Source organism: Fusarium vanettenii (genome assembly GCF_000151355.1).
Source record: "Fusarium vanettenii 77-13-4 chromosome 4 genomic scaffold NECHAsca_3_chr4_2_0, whole genome shotgun sequence".
Classification (NCBI taxonomy): Eukaryota; Fungi; Ascomycota; class Sordariomycetes; order Hypocreales; family Nectriaceae; genus Fusarium; species Fusarium vanettenii.
The window spans coordinates 427,390-440,110 of record NW_003315879.1 but is presented as its reverse complement, the minus strand read 5'-3'; the positions used below and the strand labels follow the sequence as shown (position 1 = coordinate 440,110).

At 53.1% G+C, this 12,721-nt stretch overlaps 4 protein-coding genes across 4 annotated transcripts; 3 read left to right on the top strand and 1 right to left on the bottom strand.

Annotated features, from left to right (window-relative positions):
- Positions 1-312: 312 nt before the first annotated feature.
- Positions 313-4,863, bottom strand: BRD2101 (SAGA complex protein; the record flags this gene model as incomplete). Its single annotated transcript, XM_003051495.1, has 3 exons — positions 313-2,565; positions 2,614-3,770; positions 3,819-4,863. The coding sequence occupies 3 exons, from the start codon at positions 4,861-4,863 to the stop codon at positions 1,381-1,383; spliced, it is 3,387 nt and encodes a 1,128-aa protein (XP_003051541.1). The 3' UTR covers positions 313-1,380.
- A 1,423-nt stretch (positions 4,864-6,286) lies between these two features.
- On the top strand, positions 6,287-7,020 carry NECHADRAFT_78725 (uncharacterized protein; the record flags this gene model as incomplete). Its single annotated transcript, XM_003051950.1, has 2 exons — positions 6,287-6,311; positions 6,431-7,020. The coding sequence occupies 2 exons, from the start codon at positions 6,287-6,289 to the stop codon at positions 7,018-7,020; spliced, it is 615 nt and encodes a 204-aa protein (XP_003051996.1).
- Positions 7,021-7,736: 716 nt separating this feature from the next.
- NECHADRAFT_78724 (uncharacterized protein) lies at positions 7,737-8,672 on the top strand (the record flags this gene model as incomplete). Its single annotated transcript, XM_003051949.1, has 6 exons — positions 7,737-7,768; positions 7,827-7,952; positions 8,060-8,171; positions 8,214-8,318; positions 8,370-8,495; positions 8,559-8,672. 6 exons carry the CDS (start codon positions 7,737-7,739, stop codon positions 8,670-8,672), a joined length of 615 nt encoding a protein of 204 aa, XP_003051995.1.
- Positions 8,673-9,171: 499 nt separating this feature from the next.
- Positions 9,172-12,220, top strand: NECHADRAFT_38211 (uncharacterized protein; the record flags this gene model as incomplete). Its single annotated transcript, XM_003051948.1, has 3 exons — positions 9,172-9,243; positions 9,299-10,525; positions 10,670-12,220. The coding sequence occupies 3 exons, from the start codon at positions 9,172-9,174 to the stop codon at positions 12,218-12,220; spliced, it is 2,850 nt and encodes a 949-aa protein (XP_003051994.1).
- Positions 12,221-12,721: the final 501 nt, after the last annotated feature.

Genomic DNA, 12,721 nt, shown 5'->3' with positions numbered 1-12,721 from the left:
TTTAAGGGTCGGGATATCAAAAGAGGGAATCCTTCAACAAAAAATGGATTTGGCTGGAAAAACAGGTGGTGGGAGTTGGGTTTCTTTTAACAAGTTATTGATATCAAGGAGGATTGTCTTGATCTTCTCAAATCAGTTCGTCTGAGGCTTCCCTTTTTGCAAGGGACTCGGATGGACCAAGTCATACTGTTTCTTAATGAAGCAGTTGAAGCTGAATACAACAATCTTCAGCAACTCTGTGCCCTCTTGTGTCCAATCATGAGCGTGATGTACTGACTTCACATCACCAAACATATGAATCGTGTTGTTTGTTTCAAGGCTTATTAGTTGCCTACCTATTCTAATCAAGAAAGCAAGCAAGCAGCCTCTGGAACGCGCTGCCTTTAACAACAGCTTTCAAACCCGCACGGCCGTCCATCTCCATCCCCCTCCTCAAGGTATCCATCATCTTGTTCGTTGAATCTCCCAGCCGTGCGTTACATCAATCAAATCCGATCCATTCCATCACGATTTCATTCGTCCATTCCATCCTAGCCCGACCTTTCTTTAGCCAGGCTATCCAGTTTCCTTCTAGCAAACGAGAAACAAAAAAGACACACCCATTCGTCGTATATAACAAAATGCAAGAGCCCACCTGGGTCTCATCAAAGTCCAAAAAAACAAATAAAAAGGGGGTGTTGTCGGACAACAACAACAAAAAAAAACATCGGAGAGCCTCGCTTCACTTCTTCCATCTGGCGTGAGCCTTTCCGTGCGCCGGGCAGTTGTGGAAAAGAATGCCAAACCGACCACCTCCACGTTTTGCTTTTGTCTTGTCCAAATGGCCTATGTCGAGAGAGAAAAAAGAGCAAAGAAAAAAAGGGGGTAAAGAGGCCATCTCGAATAAGTCCGTCTCGCTTGGTGCTGTTGTAGTCGTTCAAAGGGTTTGCTCATCTTCCCTGTGTCGTGTAGATACTGCTTGTTTACCAAAGCCTTCTGAAGATGAAATAAAGGCCGCGAACGCATGTGTGGTATGAGTCGACTGAGATAATAGGCAAGGAGAGAGGCGACAATGCCAGCTTTCGAATGACAGCCACCATATTTGGAGGCATGAGAAATGTTTGAGAGTAAATAGATGCAGGGGAAAATAATACATGATTATTGTGAATCAAAGAGAAGCTCGATGGGGTTTGCACGCTCTCTTGTCTTGTTGGTTTCGCTGTCAGATAACATGGTCTGAACTGAGCGTAATAGTAAACATGGCCTGCCGCATCCATCTTCTCACAAAGATGGATGGACTAAACTGAGCACACATCGTATTCAAGGTTGCGAGCAACAGTGTCTTGGTAAACAAACGCCCTCTCTCCTCCACGATGCGAATTACCGGAAGCTCTGCTTGGCCTACTGTGCAATGCTCTCCGGGCTCATCATGCCGATGGTGTCGTCCTTGTCCGTCTGGCTGGCGTTGCCCTGGCTCTGAGTGCTGTCCCGCCTTTCCATGCTGGGGGCGAGGGCGAGCACCGCAGGGTTGGGCGCTGTGCCGGTTGTCGCCGTCATCGACTTCTTCTTGCCGGGAGTATTGGAGGCTGCTCCTTTGTCGGGCGAGGCATTGGCCTTGGCCTCGGCTGCTGCCGCCTCCATCTTCTTCTTCTTCTTGGCGAGCGCCATCTGCTCCTTAGGAGATCGCTTCTGAGCCGTGACAATCTTTCCACTTGCACCCAGACGAGGGCGGGGCTTCTTCTGCTTGGTTGGAAGGTCTTCATCCTCAACGAGAGGCTGATCGCCATTAGCGTGCAGCTTAGCCAGGAAGAAGTTCTTGACCAGTCCGATCTGGTCCTGAATGTTCTCCTTGGTAACTGGGTCTGAAGCCGACAAGGGATCAAAGAGATCGGTTGTTGCCTCGCCAGTCGTCTGGGTTTGCATCTGGTACTGGTTGCGCACCCGGGTCTGCAATAGATGCAGGGGCACAGAGATCATGTCGAGTCCCATCTCCTTGTCCAGACCCAGGGCTCGGAAACCAAAGAAGTCCTCGCCCAGATCTTCAGCAAAGTCGCCACTAACGAATTGGTCGCTGCCATCCTTGAAGGCACCTACTCCGTCAGCGCCCGCATCCTGAGATAGAGCGGGACGGAGTAGATCTGTGAGGTGAATCTTCATCCTCTCGTGAAGACCGCCTAGCTTGGAGCTGAGCCTGTCAATATCATCCCGGGCGTACGCTTCCAAGGAGGCGATGTCGTGGCCGTTCTCATCCAACGTGTGCAGGATTACCTCCTCTGGGGTGAACCGAGGCTGGAATTTGGACCCTTCTGCGGCCGATGCTGCCTTCTTCTCTGACTGGTTGTAGACGTTGAATGTTCGGATCAACTTTTGGAAGTAATCAGATGCGACCCCAGTGAAGGTGTCAATGGCAGAAGGCTGAAGTTCCTCAAAGCCAGTGTGATAAAGAATCTTGGCAATGGAACGCTTGAGTGCATTCTGGCAGACCTCGGGCGCCATTACAGGACCATCATCAGATATGAAATGCGGTTCAATGTCCTGCTCAACAAAGGGGTCCGAGTTGGACTTGGGGAATTGGTTCGTGTACACCTAAGCGTCATTAGTAGAGCCCATTGTTGCAAGTCAAAAGAATCTTACCTGAGTCTGAACTTGCATCTGCTTGATCACCGAAATCCTTGTTGCGAGTTTTCTTGTTTCCTGGATTTGGTGGATGTTTTCGTCCATCTTCTTGGTTAAGCGACCCTGCGGCGCAACGAAACCCCCAGCGGGAACCAGACGGAGGAAGTCCTCGTGTTGATTAATGACTTGCCCTTCTCCATCCTCGATCCACTGGAGCTTTGGGTGGATGTCGGGGATGTTGCTTTGGGCATCGTAATAGTCAGGGATCACCTTCTCCGCCTCCTCCTCAATCTCCTCAGCCAGGGTCTCGGTTGGTTTTGTCGCCCCGTCCTTTGTGGCCACGGCGGCTGAGTTTGCTTGGGCATTCGTGATGATGCCTTGTGCCTCTGCCTCCCTCTGGCGCTTCAAGAACCGTCGCATCCCGTTCTTGGTACGGACCAATGCAGGAGCCTCGACGTTGAACTTGTTGTCCTTGAAGAGCTGGTATCGCTCCTTGGCCACCAGAGCCCGGTCTTTCTTAGTCGTTTGTTTCCAGACCTTGTACTCTTCGTCCTCGAATGCTTGCTCAGCAGCCTCTCCAAACGCCGAGTTCAAAGCCATTCCGTTGAGGCTCGGTCCATCAATATCCATGGCATCGGCGTTGCTTGCGATTCCCGAGTGGCCGTTGACACCGCCTGGTGTGATTGATCCAGCGATTGGAGTGGCGAACCCGTTGCTCCCATCTACTTCAGAGCCCTCCCTGACCTTTCCGAGAAGACCGTTGACCTGTAATATGGGTTTTTGATCAATGGCTGGTGTATCTTCCTTCTCGTTATGTGCTTTTCGGGCTTTGGTTGTCCCCTTTGAGCCGGCTTTGCGGCCGCGTGACGACATGATGGGTTCATCGTCAGAGTCGTCTCCGCCGTCATCATCGCCGCCGTTCTGTTTTCGCCGCTCCTCGGCTTCAACTTCAGCCCGGGAGCGGATGACGAGGTCGGGAATTAGGGGGATGAGCTTCTCTGCCTCCTTTCTCATCCCATTCGCCATACGTCGTAGCGGGTGGTTCATGTCCTGATTGAACTTGAGGCAGTTGTCCCAGATCAGGTTAAGATCCACGACGAATTCGGCCTTGGACTTGTATGTTAGACTCTTCAACTTCTTTGTCATGGTTCCGAGGTCCATGGGGTTCTTGATGACTGGGAAATGTTAGCGGCGCGGGGACGTGGCCAGGCTTGGTGCCTCACAGTTGTAGTAGTTCGGGGCATCTCGCTTGTTGACCCTGTTCAGGAAGGGAGTTGAGTATTCGGTATGCGCCTTGAGCTCCGTCAAGACCTTTTCTAGGGCCTCGTAGAGCTCTTCCTGGTTCACATTCTCCTCGCTAGCCCATTTACTCCGATTCTTGCGGACCTCATTCATGAGAAGTCTCAATTCTGCATCAGAGGCGCGAACTTGGTCTCGCTTCATGTCTATCCGGGCGATGAGATGCTTCAGGGTGAGACTTGAAGCGCCGAGATTCGCGCTGCTGAGGGAACCTTGATTCGGGGCATGGTTGTGGCTGTGATTTGGGTGATGGTTGTGATCCATTTCGGCTTGGAGTTGCTTCTCGGAGTCTTCCAGTTGCTGCTGCTCAAGCATAGCCGCACGGTCATTTTCGAGAGTATGGAATATGGTGTGGAAGCTCCTCCGCGCTGCTTCTTCGGTAGCTGTGCGAGCCTCTTCCAGTTTCTTGATGGCATCTTCGCCGGGCTTGTCTTTGGACTTGTCGCCCTGCTTGCCGGGTGATGTCACCGAGTGAACTGGCGAGCTCCCTGATTTCGAGGGGGAGAGTAGAGTGTTGGCGGCGGCGGCGGAAGACTGCGGTTTGGGCGCAGGTTGCGCGGGCTCATCATCTTCTTCGTCATCGTCGTCGTAGTCATCCTCATCGATGGCTCGCTTTGCTTTCTTGAGCGGAGGCTCCTTGATGGGCTCGTGATCGGTCGCGGGAGGGATAATGGTGGCGGAGGGGGCCGGCAGGCGGCGGAGAGCGTTGATCGCGGCATAGTTGTATGTGCCATCCTCGCCAAAGAGCAGCGCGACCTTGTCCTCGGTCTTGCGATACAGATCGGCGAAGAGGGCGCGTCGATTCTCTTCCTCGATATCAAGTGGTGCCTCAGGCATCAATGTGACCGAGTTATCGACGGGGGTCTGCGTGCGCGCAGGAACATCATCGAGATGCGGTAAACTTCTATTGCTGTTTGCATGCTGTAAGGAGGGAGGATGCCAGACGGACTGGCCGTTGGGGAGCGACATGATGGGCCCGGGGCGATGGAAGCGACGACGGGGCGCGAGTCGCCATGCGCAACGAGATGCGCTCGCGTGCGGCCGGACCGAGGGCGATTGGGAGGATCAAGACTGCATGGGACAAAAGAGCGACATCGACAGAGATGGCGGGCCGAGTTTCGCGACGAATAGCCAAGGGGAAGGCGTTGTTTTGATGAATCGCGATGGGCCGTTTTGTCGTCTGTTCAAGAGGTGAGGTTGAGGATTTGGGGGGAGGCTTGCACCTTTCCCGAAGCGGAGACTTTTCCTTGACTGAGCTGGCCGCTGGCGCGCGCTGGACTGGGAGCCTGCTAGGCCTCTTCAGGCGGTCTTCCAGGGCGGTTGTGCTGACTTTCGCGGGGGCTCGCGGGGGAAAGGTACTGGTACCGAGGACCTGGAGAGGCCGACTCAGGAGGACGCCTGCCAAGGCACAGTGAGGTGCTGTAGGGCGATTGACGCTGTGAAAACAGTCCTCGGCCTGTTGAATCACTGCTCCGTACCTGTTTCTTGACGCGTTTAAACGACACTCGGCACGGTCTCCCCTCAGGTCGTTTGTCCGGGACGTACTCCGTACTCCGTGACTGGGGCTCCGTTTCGGGGCCGATGATGTACAAGGACCTCCGCTATCTTTGTCATCTTGGTCATTGGAACAGTCACGTGAGACGCACACAGGATCTGCACCTCCAGCACCTTGTTGGTATTGATGTTGACTGCTTGGGTTGCCCAGCATCTATTTATCCTATCCTGGATAATTTGGGTTCACCGCTGCCTATTTTCCTCATTGATGCTTCCTCAAACAATCAATAATGCCCGATTCTTAACGTCTTTCCCCCGGATGCAGCATACAAACGCAGCAGCTTGACCCCAAAGAACAAAGCCAGCTTTCTTCCACCCCAGATCAACTTCAACCAGTCACACACGAGATTGGGAACATGGGGAAGTGCCTTGCAGTGGGATGGGGTCCATGAGATCACCAGCACCAGTATGAAAAGGCACCAAATTGCCAAGTAAAAACGGAGCTACTGCGCCTGGGGCTGCCACGGCTTGCATCGAATTCCCGCGTTATCGACCCCATTTGTTACCTTTCAATTGGTACCTTTGGTGCAATCCCTGTCGTTCTGGACCTGCACCGCCACATGGCCTGATGCAAGCCACAGATGCAATGTGGCAGCTCCCTTGTTCTGTGCCTGGCCACAGCTCTATCCCAGCCTCTCCGCCGGAATAGCTGTCGTAACCTCGCCCTCACGTCCCTCCACCTTCATTCTTGAAGAGTTGCTCCAGTCAACCACACGCTACCTATCCGTTCAGGCGTCAACTTCAATCAGAACACTTTTCAGTGCACAAGACTGACGTGCTTCAACGTCACGCCCCGGCTTTGCTCAAACTCTACCTTGTTCAGCTCCAGTTATCCACCATGAGAATACGACTTCCCTTTGCAGGTACGTCATCACCACATGTTCGCGCTGATTCTCTGCTGGGGTTGGGCTCGATTGTCCTCTACCGATCGTGAATCAAGCATGGACTAGGAATGGCTTGTATGGAACTGACAGTCACCTAGGCGCATTCGTGCTACTATTACTTATCGCCGCCTACGCCGGCTTGACAACGGTTCAACTCGGTCAATATGTCAACGACAAAGTGCTCCATTTTTTCACTCTATTCGTCCTCACGACCGTCTTCTACTGGGTTGTCGACACCAGCCGCCGGCGTACCTTGAACATGACTCTGGTCGTGTGCACCCTCGTGCTCGGCGTCGGCTCCGAATTTGTGCAGGGTTTCCTTGACAATGGCCGGGACTTCGACTTGTATGATATTGTTGCAAATATCTTTGGAAGCTTTGCTGGTCTTGGTCTTTGCACCTGGTACCACAAGCGCATGCTCGAGCGAAAGAGACAACGCAGACGGTACACTGCCGTCCCGGGCGAGGACGAGGGTGATGTCGAGCTTGGGGAGGGCCAGGAGACTGGCGTCGTTGAGGCCCCTAGCCGGTCTCGAACTTTGGAGGAGGAGGTTGACAACTGGGATGAGAACCATATTGATGATGACTGGGACGAGGAGGAGAGCCCCGAGGCCCATACTGCGGCCCAAGGTGGTGATAAAAGTGCTGAAACTGGCGACTTGGGAGAAGGGAAGAAGCGGACGGACTAAGGTGGTTCTTCCTTGGTGATTTAGTCCTGGTGGATGCGCTTTTACTCACGATTGCGCTGGATCATGCTACACGAGTTTATGCCGATTGGGTCGCACGTCATCTGCTTGTTTGAAGACTTTCTTGACAGGCGTTGGTGGTAGCTCACGAGAAATAGCGGGTTTATTTTCGGTTAGGGGATTGGGTTGAGAATGGAGCTTCATTGCATTCATATACTGTTACCAACATTGATTCATTTGGCTAAGAATATTTGGAAGACTACTCTAGAGAGAGGGGTGGAAAATCTCCTCTCGGAGACTGTAGGCTTGACAATTGCTGCTCCAAGTCTGCTGAATCGTTTCCCAATAGCCCATCCCATGAAGTGAAGCTGTTTTCCATTCCCAGCTGGGGCACGAGAGCGGGCATTTGGCGTAGTCGCCTTACTATGTGGTATTGAGGATGTTGAGTAGATCCTCTGATGTTCTCGATCCCAAAATTAAACAATTAAATTTTAAGACAGAAGAATAGAATACGAGTAGAGTGTAGCTACAAGCAGGCACCTGGAAATAGGTAGACTCTTGAGCTCCATGAGAATACCCCTCCTCACCGCTCACCTCGGTGAACCCCACCTCGGTCAACCCCCCACTGACGAAATGTCACCTTGTCGCAAAACCCACCTGTACTCGCCCAACAACAGCTTTCCATACCTCGCCCTTCTCGACGGGTCCATACAAGCAACATGGCGACACAAGGCAAGGCGGCGGCGTCGAGGTGAGCGCACAAAGGAGCTGCATGTCTCGATTCCCCTGCAACCGCTGACTCTGAATAGTAAAGATGCTACGCCCACCAATCCGCGGGGCATCCCCTACGCCCCGTTCGTCGACAAGGTCGAGGACTACGTCACCACCCGAGAAGATGTCGAACCTACCCTGCGAAGCTTCCAAGAAATGATCTCGTAAGTTCTCGACGATCCGGACGGACACAGAAGCCAGAGGGCACTCGCAGGTCTTGGGGGACCCAGGCGCGGAGATGGGATAGGTGCTGACGACGGATGGCGGGCAGCAAGTACCAGTTTATGGAGATGAACCTGCAGAAGCGGATGGGGGGCCTCAAGGAGAAGATTCCCGACATTCAGAAGACCCTCGACTCGGTCAAATTCCTCAAGCTAAGAAAGGTTGGGACTGTGCAACTGCTTCAAGATACCCATGACTGACAGGCGCAGGAGGACGATAAGCCGATAGAGACGACGTTTGAGCTTAACGACACGCTGTATTCGAAGGCGAATATCCCCGCGACTGAGGAGGTCTACATCTGGCTTGGGGTACAGTCACACACGTGACACGTTCATGTGTATGAAGCTGACTCGGTTTAGGCCAACGTGATGCTGTCATATCCTATAGATGAGGCCGAGACGCTGTTAGGCTCGAAGCTGTCGACGGCGAAGCTGAGCTTGTCGAACTGCGAGGAGGACTTGGACTTTCTTCGTGAACAGATCACGGTATGTATACTCACACATGTACGCCCATGTTCCACAGTATAGTTGCTAATCAAGTACTTGTAGACCATGGAGGTCGCTATTGCTAGAGTATACAACTGGGAGGTGGTCCAGAAGCGAAAGGACAAGGTCGAGGAGGAAAAGGAGAGCAAGAAGAACAAGGAGTCACAAGATGACTGAGAGAGAAAAACACTCAAGGCTGGTTCCTGGTGTATCTACGGAAAGCCATATCATACAAAAGTAGAAGTAAAAAAGGAAAAGGAAAAGTGACTTTACCTTGTTTTCTTTTGGACTTGGGAGCTATGAGATGAATCGGAAGAGGTCTGCGAATGAAAAGGCAGATTTCTGGTGAATCTATATGAAACCAACGCATAAATGGACATGGAACCTGAAAACCCCAATAAAGGGACTCTACCTATTCTCTGTTTCATCCTTCTCGGCCGAGTACCGTCTCGTGAAGCCGAGTGATGGAGCTTGACTTCCATCGTCAGGATTGGCTGTCAATTAAAGTTGGGACCTGGTAATCCAATAACCCCGATTGGCGCATGCAAATTGTTCAACGTCCCGCGGTCGAGTTGTTTCCATCAATAGATCCCGGATTACACGAACGGACAGCCCAGTCTCGCTCGCCCTATCCCCTCCGATACAAAATTTCCGGCTTCGGAGACATGAGGGAGAAATGCTGAGAAGCGCCACTCGGGAGTTGAGGCGAGGGTGGCAGGTGTCGCAAAATGTGACAATCCATGCCAAGGTACGTTCGAGATCCTTGCTCGGCAGAGCATTGCGCTGACAGCAATTGTTCGTAGATTGCTTGTTCCCTACACCCATACGAAACCTGCCGATATGCGTCGACGTCGGACAGCATCGAGTCTGAGATACTCAGCGGCCGCCGAACCTGGGACCACCGCCCCATCCCTGGGTTGAGGCAACAGCTCGCCGCCGAGAAGAAGCGCGAAGTTATCGATCAACTGGAAGACCAGGAGCGCCATGAATCGAACCGAGTGCAGAAGACTCGTCGAACCGGACCGGTATTCGAGCAGAACTACCTGCGCCACAAAGTCGAACGGAGACTGAAGATGCAGAAAGGATGGAGCGATCAGAGTCCAGCTGTTCTCCTCCGCCAGTATCTTGCTACCGAACGACCGAACCGGAGCATGCAACGACAAATCGCCGCTATCCGCAGCATGCGCCTACCGATTGTCCTGATTCAGATGAACCTGTATCAACATGTCGAGGCCGATCCAGAGAATAACGAGGACATCGCCGACTTACTCCCTCCGAAGGAACAATGGGACAAATTGATGAGCGTCCTTCATCACAACGGGCACACAGAAGAGAATCTGAACAAGTACATGAACATTCTCTTTGCCGAAACTGATGAAGAGAGGTGCCGGCTATTCTTGGAGGATGATCAGCCGAAGCCCACCTTTATCCTCAGTTATCTCTTGAGGCTGAGCTCCTCTTTCACTGAAATTTCGACTCTGGACGGCATTATTCAATACGTCAAGGAGCGACTACGAGACACAACCGACAAGGTTGAGCCCACATCTGCTGTGAACAAGTACGCTGGTCGGGCAGCGACAGCCATGAGGAAGTTTGCACCAGAGGACTTCACACAGATTATGGAAAGGTTGGCTTTTCACTGTCGACGAATAGAGCCGAGGCGGTTGATGGAATTGGCCGATGCCGCGGCGGATTTCATCATGCGTTATGAAGCCAAGTCTGGAAATTCCAAAGAGACGTATCACGCTCAATGCAAGTTTTTCAACACTGCGCTCAATGCTGTGGCTGGACGTACGGGCTCTGGACCACAGCGCAAGTCAATACCCTACGCTTACATTTGGGAGGCCCAGCGGATTCTATTGGGCATGTCCGGGGGCCTTCCGACGGCGCTGTTGGTGGACAGGACCGGATTCAAGGCAATCAGAGCGGTGCTGGCCGGAATGCCCAAGAACAGGGACGAGATCCATAGCGCAAGACGCCATTCACAGACTTGGCCGCCTTATCTACAACCGGGAGACGGTATGGACGAGGTTATGGAGCCAGACGACAGCTGGACCCGGGTGGTTCGGGCAGGAATGATGATGCAGGAAGCTGGTTTTCCTAAAGGCGAAGTTGACTTTGCACTCGATGCTCTGCAAGGTATGGCCCATGATGGGACACCTACAATCCAGCAGCGGAGGCAGCTTGGCCCAGATCGCGACCTCGCTGCTTGGGCGGCCTCTATCAAGGCAACACGAAACGCTCATGAAGCATGGGAGAGGTTCAGGCACCCCCCAAAGCCTGATATGAAACCAGGTCTGGACGAATATGCTGCCATGTTTCAAAGGCTCTTTGCTCGCGAAGCCGACCCTGATTCAGGCAGTCTACCAGGAGACACTACGCTCAACTATCCCACGCAAGAGGAGGCCAACCTGACGGAGCTCGAAAAGTCTCGGCTGCAACCCCCGACACCGGCGGAGCTTTACGGGATGATGAGACGTCAGAAGCTCAGGCCAGACGAACAGTGCCTCACGATTCTGGTGGCGAATGCTCACAGTCTCGATGAGGCCCACGAGTATCTGCTTGATGCTAGCACTCAACAGCAGAACTATGCGAACCTGACATCACCCAGCCCGATAGCTGATGCACTCAAGACCATTCCTCTCCCTGTCTTCTCGGCATATATTGATGTCTGCTCCAAAAATGCCAGCTACAGAGGTCGGAATATGCTACGTGCCATTAGGTTGGCCGAGGCCCGTCTCAGCCGAAAAAACCAGAATTGGGCCTCGTATATTTGGGCCCCAATCCTAAAGAACCTGGGTCAGCATCACTATGGCCTGAAGCTTAGCCTCGAAGCCCAGCTTCGATTGCTGCTGCACCTTGTGGATCGCATTGAATCTACACATGGCATGACGCTTCTCCTGTTCAACCGGTTCACACTAACCCTGCGCAAGATCTTGCGACGGGAGGTGGAGAAGCTGTCGGCGGCTGTGGAAACAAATAGTGCTGACCTGAGCGCGCTCGCCGTTCTATACGACATTGGCGCTGAGGAGGCGGGTGTTGCGCCTAGAAAGGTGAGCCCGGTGTGGGATGACTCGGCACTGTCCCTGATCAGGTCGGCTGGTTCACGAATAAAGGCCTTCTTTTACGGCCTAGTGCTCCAGGAGCAAGACAGGGTGCGGCAGGGGGAGATTACCGATGTGTCGCTTCTCGATGGCATGAGAGCACGTCGAGATCCCGTGATGGCACCACACGCTCACGATCTGATGCTGGCGCTGGCCTTTGCGGGAGAGTTTGAGGAGATGGCCGAGGTGATGAAATGGCTCATCCGAGAATGGAGCCCTACAAGGCTGCGGGAGGAAATGGAAGATCTGAACGAGATGCCCCGCGATCTGGACATGCTTGAGACGCTGTGTGTGTTCCGCGCGTTTGCGGAGCCCATGATAACACAGACGAAGCTAGACGAGGTACTAACCGACTTTAACACACACGGGGTGTATTGGGAGTGGCCCGACGATGTAACGGTGGAAGGGTACCTAGACGGACGGCATCACAGTAACTCTAATCGGGAGCTGAGCGAGGTTCTCCGATGGATACGGCGAAGAAGGACGACGCGACGGGCAGAGAATGAGGGCTGGGCCATGGACATTGGCGACCTAGAGGTGGACTGGACAGAGACCAAGCGAGAGGCTCTGGATCCACAACACCTGAAAGACCTTGGGAAAAAGGCTTATAGGTCTGATTAGGCGACATGGTGGAGGCGCAATTGGTATAGACGGTGTGGCTGTTACTAGAATACCTGGAGAACTGTACGCTGGGAGCATCTGAACGGTGGCATATAGACGCGGGTGGCGTTCCTGACGCGTAAAAATACTGTACGAAATGAACTGAAATGAGCATGAGGAAAGCAGGCAAAGCATCCATGGAATGGAACCAAGCAAGGGCTGAAACAACGGCAGAGCAGAAGAAGAAACGACATGTTCGTGTCTTTAGTAGCTTCAATGCTAAAAAGACTCAGCCTCGACTGGGTAGTTTGGGTCTACGGTGAAGGGCCTTGGGCGGCTATGACAGTTTGCGGCGAAGGATGGAGTCAGGCCAAGCTTTTCGGGGGACGACAAGCTCGACATCCGTAACCATTCAGGATATGCATCCGGGATCAGGGAACCAAAAGGGGAATTGATTGGGTTGATCCGGTCCAGACCGCGCAGGCCAGCGTGTTAGCCACAGAGCCACAAATGGGTCGACTG